Below are 15,045 nucleotides of genomic sequence, written 5' to 3' on the forward strand. Positions count from 1 at the left end.
TGACAACTACAAAAAAAAAAACATTATCAATCTTTATCTACTTCAATAAATCTATCCTAACTCAACCATGCCCTGAGAGCAGAAGAGTTATATACACAAAAATACAAGAAAAATGAGATTATTCTCATTATACGTGAAATTTCTACTACTTTTTGTGGTATAACGATCCATTTTCCATGCTTATATACTCACATGCAAGAGCATAAACTCGATGAAATTGCCGAGATAAATAGAAACATCAATGTGATGGGGGGCTTGCATATTCCCCATAACAATTGACAGTTAAATTTATGATGATATACATTAAATAGGCAATCCTTGTTTGCCACCGAATGGATGCATCTTCAGGTGAGAAAAAGGAAGAAAAAAAAATACAACATGAACGAAAACAGCTGTACATCTCCAGTGAGGAAAACTGGATATTACAGACAGAAGATCATCGTACTTACTTGTCTAGGGAAAAAAGAAACCTGCAAATGCTTGAATCGGCAATTATCTATGACTCTGCCTCAGCATTTTCATCGCCAGAGTTTGCTTGCCGAGATTCTGATAGTGATAATCGTCTTGGAACTCCTGAGCTACTGTTGCCAGTTCCTTCTGATGGCAGTGTCAAAGCAGGAGGTTCTGAAGAGGATCCCAAGAGATGACGAACAGTCGGGACATCAGCTGTGGGGGATGCAGCAAGGCCATAGGTCAAAGTACCCATTGGATGATCAAACTTGCAGTTTGGCCCAAATTTGCAGATTCCGTATCGAGAGTAGAAAAGGCACACTGGCTCGCCCTGTTGAAATTACAGTCAACTAGTTTCTTTGTTTCAGATAATGATAAAATAAGGGAAAAGATTGGGAATCAACTTTTTATTTTGGTTAACCCCTCAAATTCTTAATATGTATTGGCTCCTAAAGTTTGTGTTTTGAGTTGATGGATAAGTTGCTACTAGTGAAACTGCATCCTCTAGGTCATTCTCATTTTTTTATGAAAAATTTCATTCATATCTTGAAGGCTTCAGTGACCCTTCATTGTGTCCATCCAAACTCTTTGCACCATCACAATAATTCACAAAGTGATTTCAGAAACTAAAATGAAATGTCAAAGAGAAACACAATTAATAAGGCAGAAATATGATGGTATCTTTGGCAAAGTGGATTATTTAGAATTAGGCAATAAAAATTTTGCACCATGCACAATTCCCATTCATCATTGAACAGAGAGATTCGAAGCAGAATTAAGTATAGTAGTAAGATTTTAATCTTTGACAAAAAGTTTGGTAAAGGAAATGACTCAGAAACATTAACCTTGCCTGATGTGAAGAAATAAGGATTAACATGTGGAATCCTGGTATCTGTCATCATGCATTTCACATACTACCCGTGAGCTTGAAGAAATGATAATAAAGCATGCAACTTTGTGGTCTTAATTTTGGTAAAGGAAATTAACCAGTGATCTTTTTGCAATCTACTTCATCATGCTTAAGTTCATAAATGACCAGGAAATTAGATTGCTAAACATGTAGCCAGGAGAAAGGTGAAGCTTGTTGGTGGCCAGGTGGCATCCAATTAGAAATGTTCCAAATAGCGAAAAGATTGTTTGCATGAAAATCTCCTGTAATTCTAATGTACTTGCATAATAGACTGTTCTTCAAACCATTCCCATCCAGGTAAGACACTAATCGAAATTGCAAAGCTGCACCTTAATTACTTTTCTCAACCTTCTCATGTTGATTAAAATCTCTTCATACACTGTAGCACAAGAAATCAGCAATAATGTTGTTTGCTCCTACTTGGTAATGTTCTTATTGTCCATTGTCATTTCAGTCTCTTGGGTAAATGTTCTAAGAGCATATGAAATATTAACTTCTGCTGTCATGCATCAAAAAAATACTATCGAGAAAACAAGAAATTGAAGGCAAGAAAAAACACACTCGTGATATCAGCTTATAATAGCTCTCTACTGCTCATTTAGCAATAAAAATTATTTTTTATTGGTGCAAAAGAAATCACTTAGTGGTTGCAAAGTACCTAAATTAAACCAACAAATGTTTACAAGCAGTATAGGATTTGAAACTGATCCTAGGCACGCATGGTTTATTGATCAAAGTAGAGGAAAATTCAGGTTTGATGGGAAACATACTGGACGCAAGGGAAGGCCCAATGGACTCAACCCGCAGTTTGGAGCAGGAATTGATCTCTCCCTAGGATGATGGAACCTGCAGACTGCACCAAACTTACAATCTCCTGTCTTCATGTAGAATTGGCATTCAGGTTGCCCAGGTCTATCAGGAAATACGTTCTCTCTTGGGATTGCTGTATATAGCCCCATAGTAACAGAGCTTGGTCGGTAAGAAGAAAATTTCCCTTGAGCTCCACCACTTGTCTCACCTTGATGTGAGGGGTTATAAAACGGAGCACTCCCTGTCGTTTGTTGAGACTCTGGAGATGAACCCAGTTGTCCCTGTAGTCATATTATATATATAACAATAACAAATCATATGAATCTCAACTATTTGACGTTCGCTTCATGAATGTATCAAGCTATTAGACTCCATAAAACTAGTAGTAATATTCAAATCCTTTTAGATCATTATAAATCATATAACAATTTCTTTGACAAACTTATTTCCTTCACATCTTCAACCCTAATCAACTTATCTAAATTATTGGGTTGTTGGATGAAACCATCTCAGATGCGCTTGCGCCCTAATGCCACTCTCGCCATCACAACCTGTACTTTACTCATTTATTTAAACAGGAAAGTAAGGTTTGAGATTTTGATCGTGCTAGACACTACCATGATAACCTTAGATTTATCAATTGATAGACATTGTGTTACAATAGTCAATCTTCCTTACAAAACATTTCCATGTGACCCCCAAATCTGTTTTGCAGGCTTCAAAGTGCATGCTCATCTAACGGTAGAATACCACGTAGTCAAAGGACCGGAGCAGATCCAGACTTTCCACAACACTCACCTCTCAACTGAACTAACCATACACATGTTGGCTTTCCACTAGTTAAATTCAGGACAATCCAAGTAATCCTTGTTCACACTACTGACCATCATAGTATAGGCATGCCACTCATCTATTGGCCCATGACTTTAGTGGTTAATTTTAATCTGATCACCAAGATAGTAACACGCAAAGGGCAGCCTGGTGCACGAAGCTCCGGTCAATGCAGGATCCCGAGGAAGGGTCGGACCACATTGGGTCTATTATACGCAGTCTTATTCTACATTGTAATAAAGATTGTTTCCGTGACTTGAATCCGTGACCTTAAGGTCACAGGACAACACCTTTACCATTGCGCCAAAACTAGAAAAATATGAATAGCAGATGCAGCTAATCAGCTTATTAGAATAACATTTAGGGGCTTTTAAGCTTCTCTAGTTTCTAAACATTTCAAGATAACTTCCTGATTCAGCAAAGCAGGAAATAAAAAATTGACACAAGACTTTCAAATCACTTCGATGCAGCATAGGGATAAAATAATCTCATGCACAGAAATAATTTATTTCACACAGAGAATGAACACTCACAAAGAGGAATGTATTATATAGATGATTGACAATAGTGGTATTGGGGTTCCTTTTAGAGCTCCAAACCAATCAAAAACTAAAATCAAACTAAAAATATTATAGGAACGAAATAATCATATATCTAAAAAACTCAATAAGAAAAGATATTAACCAAGAAACAAACTAGAAAACAAATTAAATTAATTAAACTTCTACCAAAACTTTCCTACAATCCTATATAAAACTTGGTGACTCCCTTTAAAGACTTAATTATCATAAAGAGGAGAGCCTATCAAACTATTTTTTGAAATCTAAAAACTTTTAAAACATAAATTCCTAATTTGTTCATAAGCTAGGTCAGACAAAAATATCCAAAAAAAATCTAAAATGGAAAAAGAAATTAACTCTGAAACAGATTTTTCTACAAAGCTTTTTTGATCTTCATTTAACTTTTAAGCAATACTAACCAAGTCACCACCATCAGATCCTGAGTCATGTTTCTATATATGAGTTCACTTGTGCAACAATCAGTAGGTTGTTTCAGGTTAAATTATGCAGTTTCCAATGAAAATTGACCAAATTTTGGCCAAATTTACTTTTAAATTTCGATAAAGCAATATATGTATCAAAATCCAATAAAAATCTTCAATATTAACAAATTGGAGGATCATGGTTCAAGGTTGATGTCTGTGTTCTGAGAAAAGGTCTGGTAAAGGGGATTTCAAGTAAAAACTTCCCGGCAAGTGTATGATAGTAATGATAGTACTTGATACAAGCATAGCATAAAAGTGTGCACATGTTTTCTGTAAATCTGCATATAAGTTGATAGCATTAAGAGGTCAAGATTATGCAACATAAGTATTTTCATCACTGTCCAAAAGCAACTTCCTAACTTGATAACGGTAGTGAATTTCACAGTTGAAAACTAAAATCATGTAAAATTTCACAATGAACTAAAATCATCATGATATGTATACATGCAATATTTTTATAGTTTGATATTTAATAGAAAGCTAGTAATCAGATTAAAATCATGTTTCCTATACCGACTACTCAAAGTCATAAATGTAATAAGGAAGCGTGAGACAAACTTACAGAGTAAGACGCCCAACTTGGAACATGGACCATGCCTTGAGGAAGAATCAACTGGGCATAGCTTGAAGAAGCTTGCCATCGAGGGCTTGGAATAAAAGAAGATCTTGGTAAGGTCCAGTTTGTCATCCCTGCAGGATAAGATTGTTGACTAGGGGTTGTTGGGGAATGTAGTGAAGGATAGACCGGAGAGCCACGTAAAGAAACTACTGCATTTGAGGGCTGTGGATGGTGGAATTTGCAAGTACTCCCAAATTTACACTCCCCAGTTCTTGTGTAATATGCACATTCCTTCTCATTCTATGATACAAAAATTGTGGATTATCATAGAACATGACAACATAACTAGCAAAGAAAGTATAAATAAAAACATGGAAATGAAAGGGTAAGATATTAGGTCTCATTTAATCGAATCAAACTAACACATCCCATTGCTAGAAGTAGATGCTCTAAGAATAGATGTAGTAGGGTTAACATATTCACAAACCGGACGTAAAGGGTAGCCTAGAATATTTAACTGAACTAGCCCAGCAATTCCAGCCTTATCTTTTGGATGGTGGAACTTGCATGTAGCTCCAAATTTGCATGTTCCTGTCTTCAAGAAATACTGTAGAGTAAAAAAATAAAAAATAAAAAAAATATAGTATCAAGCTCTGTCTTATAATTTAAGACAACAAAAGGAAAAATTGAGATAGCTTCTAGCTTAGATTGTAATAAAAGAAAGGAGGTTAAAAAATAAAAGTATCTGAATAAAGTATAAATTGTATGGACTGTTTGACATATAACCCTTTTTATATTTCAATCAAATTTTTTACAGAAACTTCAGAATTTTTTTAATCATAGCTTGTAATCAACCTCAGTTAAGTACATTGTTAATTTTACCAATCCACATGACAATATGGCTCATTCATATTGCTGATGTGGCTGCATGCCCTTTTGCTGGTATGATACTGCAATTAAACTACTAGTTAAAAATCCAAGCATATTAACAATATTTTAGGTTGTTTTAGATATTGATTATTTATATGTTTACATCAACATCTATTTTATAATTTTAACCTTTAAACTTAATTATAGCACCAAGGGAGAGAGCTACTAAATTTATTGATGTGTGTCTACCTTGTGTCAGTACTCAGTAGGCCTACGAGGATATCACCTTCTTGACATGATGATGTTAGTGATAATACCCTATCATCAATCTCCTTACAAGGAAATTGATGATTGTAATAAAAGATTCTTGTAGCATTGTTACTTTAGTGATCATATATATAATGTGTGAAATAATTATAAAGCATGAAGCAAGGGCCAAATTTCAGTGCACCAATGTGCTCCTTCAGGGATGATGACCCCAACAATGGCATCAAAGCAAGCTTTAATGATCAAATCAAAAAAGATGCAGGTTCTCAATGAGAAAAATGAGGACAAACTATACATCATCATCGGAATTTGATTGAAAGTTCAGTAAGCTGCCCTCACATCACCTATGCAATGCATGTCTAACGGACCATGTTCACACAATGCACAACTGCAAGGGCAACGCCATGCAAAATGTGTTGTGTAGACCATTAAAATTTTAACATTAAATTACTTGAGAATTACTTAGATTGGATCATAATTAATTTCTCCCTAAATTAAAATATATAATTAAATGTTGAGAATTGTTTTCAAACTAATTATTAAATCTAATGGGTTGGAAAAAATGTATGGGTTACAAATAAGAAGCTTAGGGAAAATCTGAAGAAAGTGTAAATAAGGAATTCTTGTGTGACAACAAAACTCCATCATCTTCCTCTCTCTTCTCCCTTGGTGTATTCCATTTGATTTGATCTAATTCTTAAGAAAACAAGCATTAAAAAATTAAAATTGACTAATTTCAGAGATAGAGTGCTCCTTCCACAATGCTGATCCTAACAAATGTGACATGTAATGTCAACTATCAACATTACATAAGTGGGATATCATGTCAATAAACAATTAATTCCCTAACATTAAAGATATCATCTCAAAAAAGTGTCATGGAGTTCTAATATTTCGGATGAAAAATTACTGATATAGTCTGCCGATTGGGTTAGTGCATGTTACATTATCACATTTTTTGATAATGTGACATGTCAAAAAATGATGTGAAGCTGAACCTAACAGATACATGCTAGATTAACGCACTTGGTCTTTTCCTTAAGATTGGCATAGTACATAAACAAATTTAACTATGTTTATGAAGTTGTAGAATAAAACAAACAGTGGCCATATTTGAAACAACAATATTATTTGTTATATACAAGTTTCTAAGTGTTACATATAGGTATCTAACTGTTAACATGGACCGTTAAGTAACAGTCAACAATGCAGAAAGATAGATCGTCAAGGCCAACTGTATGACTGATTTATATTGACACACAGCAGGCTTTTGTTAGCACTTAGCAGAGTCAATGTTGTATCTAAGTAAGACAAACAATCATAACAGACACATGTATAAGTTTGAAAAGGAAGTTGTATATTTTATCTTATACTTAAATATTAGCCTAAATAAAAAGTTGTTTTCTCTTTCATTTTCTGCAGAGAAAGGCCAATTAACACAGTGACTCAATTCAAGTAGATGAATAAGATTTATAGTCCATCCCTAACAAATGCTAAAGAAGGAAAACAAGAATGGAATATAAATAATGGAAGAAGAAAATATAACTAAGAAAAAGAAAACTGGATTCAAGCAAAGTAACACTGATGCTGACTAGAACAAGTATTGCATTTTTTTTTCAAACTTTATTGGATTGAAATGTTTGTATATTTTCGTAACAAGGAAAAAAACTTGCTCTGAGTACACAATTTAATAAAAGAAGAAAAACAAAAAATACACTTGGTACTAGACAAAATGAATAACAACTAGATGTGAATTTCTCGATAGGCCCATGTGGCTGATTCCATTAAAGCAGAGATCTTAATTTCTTGGTAGATGACTCTTAACACAGTGCAATGAAAAAAAGACAATGGAAACAATATAAGCGAAAGTTCAGCAACATGCCCAGACTTAACACTAAGTTGATTGCAATTCTTCAATAAGGAGCAACCTAGCTTGTAAAGCTAACAAATATCAAAGCTAATTGGTATAATGTTTTAAAGTAGTATAAAAACCTATCTTTGACTTTGTCACTGGATGAACATGGAAGTGTATGCATATAAACATAAATGAAACTAAATGTGACAATGCAGAGACCTGACATTCAGGTTGGCCTACTCTTTCAGGATACCCACCCCTGATTCTTGCAGCAGCTACAGCCTGAGATTTGCAGGACCAGTTAAAAACCACAAAATTTGCTATTGGGGAAGCTAAATAACATGTCCGGCAAAAAAAAGTGACACAATAAGAATGATATATTTCTAAATTTTCAACACAAGAAAATCACCAAAATATCCAATTATGTCCTATTTATGGAACATTCAAACGCACACAGCACTTCTAGCATGCTGGGTATCAAGTGGTAGAAAAATAGAAAAGGGGTAGAATGGATACAGTACAAGCAATGGAGCTTATCAGCATTTTACTCAGGTTACAAAGTCAAGAAGAATACATGGTTGAAATGTTCTGCGGGAAATCCTTAAATTTGATGATGGTCTCGTATATTACTAAACATGGAATCTCACTCTTCACACTATTTAATGGTTCTGTTCAAAATTATACCTAGAAATTAGACACTTATATAATGCACCTTGACAAGTCCCATTTAATGGTTAACAAAAATCACAAGCACTTTTAACTAAGATATTCAGTTTGTGGTGCAATACATAACTGCTAAAGTTAACAGCATTGATTATGAATTCTACAATGACAGAAGTGACAAGATTAATAGAATATAGAGTTCTCTTATTATTTTCATCATTTTCATACTGAAAATTTTATTTTATATACAAAACCCTAAAATATGATCTGTATTCACAACTATGTTTGCAATCAACCCACTGTATCAATCTCAAGCAAAGTAGAATATAGAAAGCATCTGGCATATAATTTATTGCAATTTAGCATAGCACCAAGGGTAGCCAACTCTGAAGCATTGGAATAATACTGCAATCATATAACTTAACAGGATTTTTGTGTAGAAGCCCATGAATGCATCCTGCTTTCTTAGAATAAATGAATGCTTCCAAGTCTAATGAGAATTTGATTAGTAACTATTAAATTTCTTTAATCTAACAAATGAATTGTCACATTAATGTAATTTTAATGCACAAAACTGAGAATCACATGCATCTCAAGAAGTTGAAGATAGAAAGTAAATATCACATTGTCAAGTTCATAGAGATTATCTCAGAGGGATTTTTATTACCAATACCCGATTGGGAGGATGATTAAATTTGCAAGTTATTCCAAATCTACAGAGGCCAGTCCTGATGTAATAAGAACAGTCTGGCTCTCCTGGCCGTTCAGGGTAAGGTCCAGAGTCCATGGAACCACCTCCACCTCCTCTCAAGTTCCCTGTCCACATTGCTTCTGCCAGAGTACAGTAAGTATACAAGTTTTAGATGAATGTGAGGAAAAAAGTTTTCTATCGTTAAAAAGCTGCACAATGGACATGGTGTAAGAGATAAAAAAAAAACAGAGAATCATTATGACTGCTACAACGAGACTCTTGTCAGTGGATAAGACAAATAATAATAAATGAGAAAAGAAGTTCCTTACATGGCATAGACAGACTAGAACTTCTAAAGTTCACCAATATATTTATTACCAAATCATGACTAAGAAAAAGTTTTACACTTTCGACGTCAAGTAGCTTGACTGTTACCATCACCAAATTAAAACGAATGACAGATTCCACAATTAAACTGTCAGAATTACCCTAGCACATAACTGCAGAACTATAGTCCCAAAATATCAAAACAATAACAACGACAAATTGAAGCAACAAAAAATCACCGAACAGGAGTAACATAAATACATAGAACAGCTTATCTCAGAAAAAGACTGGGGAAAAAAATCAAAAAAAAAATCTAGGATGGATTTCTAAAACGCCTAACTTCGCCAAATTCGATGCAGCAGGGAAATTTCAATTAGAAACGAAGTGGAGGTAACCCAAAGCGTTTTGTGCCAAAATGGCAACAGTTCGGTATCGGCGAAGAAGAACCCTACTCTCTCTCCCACCCCCTCCCTCCCTCCATTATAAACAACCCCATTCTACGACAACTCACAGCATTGCTACAGTACTGTACGATCAAGGAAACCCTAACCCAACCTTCCTCGAACCCCGTCTGCGACGACGAAGAAGGCCCCTCCGAGACGACCCTAGCTGAGCCGCGCATCTGCGTCCCCGAGGCCTCGAAATCCATCCTCTTTCCGACATCACCGGCCCCTCCCTGCCGGAGCTTCCATTCTCGCCGTCAGCCTACCTCGGCGTCCTCCGGCGCCTTCGATCACTGAAGAGAGTGAGGGCGAGACCGGGGAGGTGGTCAGAAGGGGGCGAGCGAAAGCGATAGCGATTGAGAGGACAAAGAGGCGAAGGGAGGAGAAGGAGGAGCGCTCTCCTCTCCACAAACGAAGAGAGGAAATACCAACCAGCCATTCGACTCCACCCCTCGCCCTTTTCACCCCCCACCGCGCGAGCGAGCGAGCGAGCGAGCGGGCTAACAGACCCGCCAAGTAAACCGAACTATAACCGACACCGCCCTCTCGCATGTCCTCCCATCGCATGGCAACATCCATCCGTTCAATTCGCACCGACGAATCATCCGAACCGTACGGATATTTTATTCTCTAACCTGCGAGCGGATCTGCCTGCGAGCGCGACCATGAATTAATACGAACATGATCGTTTTTAAGAGTAATTAATTAGCAAATAGAGCCTTTTTGAAAGAGATTCTAATTTTTAGTGCTTTCGTAGATATCGAATAGAGAATTGCAGAGAACCCAATAAATTAGCTATTATAGATGAAGATTGATCGATGGGTATCCACATCTGTTCTCACTTCTGACTGATCAAATCCTTTTTCGGAGTACTTTTGATTTGTCATGTTCATTTCCCGAGCACTTCTAACCTATTAGTCTCATTTCCCGAGCAACATCTCGTTTGAACTCGAGAAGGCAACAGTTTATTCTTTTGACTATTCGACCTTTGTCCTACACCATGTCACTCAGACACAAGAAGCTACACTATTTGGGATAGTCATTCGGAGTCTATTCTCCCGAGCACTAGGCATTCATCGAGCAATTTCTCATTCAAACTTGGGAAATCTAGTCCGCCTCAACCACCAATCACTCGTGTGTTTGGCTAACAGCTCGACAACCTCCGATAACTTGCAAAAGGTGACAATTGACTGTTCTTCTAAACATACGTCCTCACTTCTCAACCGATCAATTATTTTCCGAGCATTTTTGACTCGTCATGTTCATTTCCCGAGCACTCCCGACCTATCAGTCTCATTTCCTGAGCAATTTCTTGTTCGTACTATTCTTTCGAGTATTCAACCTTCGTCCTATACCATTCCACTCAGACTCAAAAAGCTAATGTGCTTGAGATAATCATTCGGAGTTTAGTCTCCTCGAGCACTCGACATTCATTCGGTAATTTTCCATTCAGACTCGAGAAACCCAATCCGCCTCAACCTCCGACAATTCGCTAATGATTTCTTCGACAACCTTCGATAACTTACCGAAAGTGACAACTGCCCGACAATGTTAGTATCCAGTCTAACGATTGTCGCCTCCGATGCCCTCACTGCTTCTCAAGACATAAAAGTATTGTTTTACGTACAAAGTCTGATCATTAGCATTGTGTTTACTGCTCATGATGAGGTACAGAGCACAACGTACTTTAGTAAGCACCCTCACGGATTATAAAGCCAAACGAAGGACTTCATCTCGAGTGTGTTGCTTCAAATGCTCTCTCATATGGCATACACCATCTCCCCGCTACTTTCGACATCGAGATCGCAATCGGAGTCCAAATCTTCCATGTCATCATCGTCGATGTCGAGACCATCTGTCAAGTACTGGTTGAGTCCATGACTGTTAGCTGCAGGAATGGTCGCCTCGGCTAAGATCTGCATTATCTCATCGATGCTTTGCATGGATTGGTCAGGCTCCTCGTACCGGCTGCTCGTCGTGTCATCGTCCACCAGATCAGCAGGGAGGTTCTTCAAGAACCACTTGTGGTTGCGTATCTCAGGGATTGTTATCCTCTACAAATTTAAGTAGTCAGTTGATATGGGGAAAATTCATCCGCTGATAGCATTTTTATGTTCTAGTAAACTCACAAAATTTATACCCATTTTTGCACTTACAGTTGCAGGGTTGGCAACAAAAATCCGTGAGATTAGGTGTTGACATTCTGGAGAAATGTGAATGTAGTCTGGAACTGAATATTGCACGCTCAGTATACGCTGTAACATAAAGTAGAAAGGTTACATGAGGTACGAGAATCTTTAGACGATAGAGTATGAATGAAGATTACCTGTATCGTCTTTCTGAAATTCTTAGGTTCTTCTGGGTCTTCAAAAGGATATGCACCTACTAACATCACATACAAAGTAACACCACAAGACCACACATCCGCAATCTACACGAGCCTTTCAAGAATGGTAAAGTGAGATATGAATGAATATTAAGAGATGAAGTTTAGTGAAGAAAAAAAATACAACCTTGCCGTCGTATTCTTTCTTGAGCAACACTTCGGGAGCAATATATGCAGGAGTCCCAACAGTCGACTTTGGTTGTGAGTGCAGAACTGATGACTGGAAAATGAAGTGGCATGTTAGTTCTCAAGTTCCTGAGTTGGTGTCCATGTCCTTGAGTGAGAAATTAGAACTTTGTACCTTGGAATATCCAAAATCACATATCTTGAGACGAGGCACAGTGCTTCCATCTAATAAGGTATTCTCGAGCTTCAAATCACGGTGGCATACTTGCTTAACAAGAAAGAATTCCACCATAAGATATGCCTAAGGAAAAAGCCTTAAAAACAAACTAACAGTGTATAAACACACCATCGAGTGGCAGTAGCTGACTCCGGATATAAGTTGCTGGAAGAAGAATCGTGCCTTCAGGAAAAAGGAGATAAAATAGGGCTAGTTAGTGACGATTGATGACATAATTTACAAGCAAACTCAAGGTGAACTAGAACCTCATCCTCACTGAAACGTCCAGCATTGCAAATACGCTCAAAGAGCTCACCACCAGAGGCATACTCCATCACAATGGCCAAATGGGTAGGAGTTAAAATAACCTAAAAAAGATTTGCAACCACATAACAAGATGAAGTTAATACCATTTCCTTCTTAACATGAAAAAGATTGTCTTTGGTCAAAATCTTACCTCCTTGAATCTTATAATATTTGGATGCCTTAGTGATCTATGGTTTATTATCTCTCTTTTTACGTTTTCATCTATCTGCATGAATAAAAAGGAAATCATTTTAGATATAAGATATTAATTAGGTGACACAATCAGTAAAGTTTTATATATATTCTTTTGGAAGTACGTAAAACGCCTAGTAGAATAACATAAATTTCAGTTTATAGAATTTATTTCGCAGTTATGGGTTTTCCTAGCTAGTCCAGGTGTTTGAAAAACATCTGGAATCTGAAATCCTCACCAAAGAGCATGGTTTCCAAGGTAAAACCAGCCAAGATTTAGTCTGACAAGCAACCTATTTCTCAGTCACAGATCAACTGAAATATTCATATAGAAAAACTATATCTCCATTCTTCATGTGGGTTAATCAACATGTATTATTCAAATATAAAAACTTAGTAGAACCTGTACATCATTTATAGACTATTTTAAGGATCCCAAAGATACATGGATAAAGCAAGTAGTATAGGCATGAGTTGGATTCTACCCAAAAAAAAATGACCTTGGCTTCAAAATTAAGAAACCCCCACTTATTCAAGTAAAAGAAGGCAGGCATTGAGAACACCTAAAAAGCCATAAAAGCAGAATCTAAACAATTACAAGGCCCATCGAACGCTAAAGGCCAGAATCAACAAAGGCCAACAATAGTTAGATTTTACTAAATACGATCTTAACATCAAGATTAAGCAACCCCCATTTTGTTGAAGTAACAGGTGCACGTGTTGAGAACATCTGAACAACCATAGAAGCAACATCTAAACAATCACTAGGTTCTTTGAACACCAAAGACCAAAGATCAGCAACATTAAATGGCTAAAAATAGAAAATTGACCAAAAGGGATGCACTCATTTAGGCACATGGAAACCTTACTAATTATATTCTACCAAATACAATCTTAGCGTTGACTAAGCAACCCCGATTTACTGAAGTAAGAGTAGGCAAGCATTGAGAACATCTGTACAACCGAAGAAGCGGCATCCAAATAATCAGTAGGTTCATTAAACACCAGAGATCAGAAGTCAACAACGTTAACTGATAAAAATAGAATTTTGACCAGATGGGATGCACTCATTGGGCACATGGAAATCCAATTCGTTGTAGTCAACTAATTGACTATAAACAGATACGGTAAGTCAAAACAAGATAAATGAACCATAGAAATCAAAAGACCAACGTACCTTCTCTCCCCTCTCGATGTACTTGACGGCGACGAGCTCTTTGGTCTGCTTATCCCTCATCAGCCGGGCGACCCCAAAGTTCCCTGACCCGATGTCCTTCACCAGCTCGTACCTGTCGCTTTCGTGCACTATCGGAAGATCCATGGCCGGACCGACCGTCACCGCCGCCCGATCCATGCCGCAGCGCGCTCACATCCACCTTCGCCCCCCGCGTTCGATCGATCAACTACTCCCCCAGCGGTTCCAGCGCCAGATAAGGAGGGGACCGTCCGAGTGGCCGGAAAGTGACAGCCAACGAACCGAGTCGTGACCGAGAAAGTCCCGCGCCCGTGCTCGACCGATCGCTGTGGAACCAGTAGGAACCGATCGCCTTTCGGATCGCTCTCTCCGTACCTCGAGGATCTCGGGATCGAGGAAGGCGATGGCAGTGGTGGCGGCAAGAGCTGCCTCGTGACCTTCGCTTTTGATGTCGCCGTTCCTGCGACTGGGAGCCGCAGAGAAATCGCATGCCGTCGCAGGTGGCATTGTGAGGGTCCCTGCATTTATTCTTTGGGCCCATTAGGCATTTTAATGGGCCACCATTCTAATTGCCTGTGACAGTCAATGGGCTGCTCTGCTTCTTCTTCTTCAGTTCACAAGAATTTTCCGCGTTAGCGTCACCACCAGCTTTTTCCTCTGTTGTCTTCTTTCTGGAAGAAAACGCAGTAACCAATACTTTGCTTTCAGAAGAGAGAAGATACGTACATGCGTTGTTCTTGACTGAAACATAGAACGTGTCGTCGTTTCATCAAGCTCTGGAGAAATGGGAGGCACTGTGCAGTCTCATGCGTCTATCATGACTGACAAGGGTGGGCGTAGGTAAACTCGTCCGAAGCATGCACCATGGGTTGGAGGGCGAGATGTCCCATAACTGTGGGTCA

The 15,045-nt window shown here is 37.8% G+C and overlaps 2 protein-coding genes across 3 annotated transcripts; both read right to left on the reverse strand.

The window, feature by feature from the left end:
• Nucleotides 1-226: 226 nt before the first annotated feature.
• Nucleotides 227-10,052, reverse strand: LOC141820855 (zinc finger CCCH domain-containing protein ZFN-like). 2 transcript variants are annotated; one of them, XM_074708214.1, is made up of 7 exons: nucleotides 9,834-10,052; nucleotides 8,934-9,091; nucleotides 7,817-7,879; nucleotides 5,093-5,212; nucleotides 4,609-4,905; nucleotides 2,131-2,451; nucleotides 227-781 (listed from the first exon to the last, which is right to left on the reverse strand). In XM_074708214.1, exons 1-7 carry the CDS (start codon nucleotides 9,925-9,927, stop codon nucleotides 497-499), a joined length of 1,338 nt encoding a protein of 445 aa, XP_074564315.1. In that variant the 5' UTR covers nucleotides 9,928-10,052; the 3' UTR covers nucleotides 227-496. The 2 variants fall into 2 exon arrangements, with proteins under 2 accessions (XP_074564315.1, XP_074564314.1); XM_074708213.1 differs by having other exon boundaries at nucleotides 8,928-9,091.
• A 1,286-nt stretch (nucleotides 10,053-11,338) lies between these two features.
• Nucleotides 11,339-14,609, reverse strand: LOC141820786 (serine/threonine-protein kinase SAPK10-like). The gene is made up of 9 exons (XM_074708142.1): nucleotides 14,126-14,609; nucleotides 12,908-12,982; nucleotides 12,717-12,818; nucleotides 12,580-12,633; nucleotides 12,409-12,501; nucleotides 12,235-12,327; nucleotides 12,048-12,152; nucleotides 11,878-11,976; nucleotides 11,339-11,775 (listed from the first exon to the last, which is right to left on the reverse strand). The coding sequence occupies exons 1-9, from the start codon at nucleotides 14,300-14,302 to the stop codon at nucleotides 11,482-11,484; spliced, it is 1,092 nt and encodes a 363-aa protein (XP_074564243.1). The 5' UTR covers nucleotides 14,303-14,609; the 3' UTR covers nucleotides 11,339-11,481.
• Nucleotides 14,610-15,045: the final 436 nt, after the last annotated feature.

This window comes from Curcuma longa, unplaced genomic scaffold, assembly GCF_044706935.1.
Source record: "Curcuma longa cultivar G26 ecotype Majalengka, Jawa Barat unplaced genomic scaffold, ITB_CL_G26_1.1 utg8573_np1212_1322966_RagTag, whole genome shotgun sequence".
Classification (NCBI taxonomy): Eukaryota; Viridiplantae; Streptophyta; class Magnoliopsida; order Zingiberales; family Zingiberaceae; genus Curcuma; species Curcuma longa.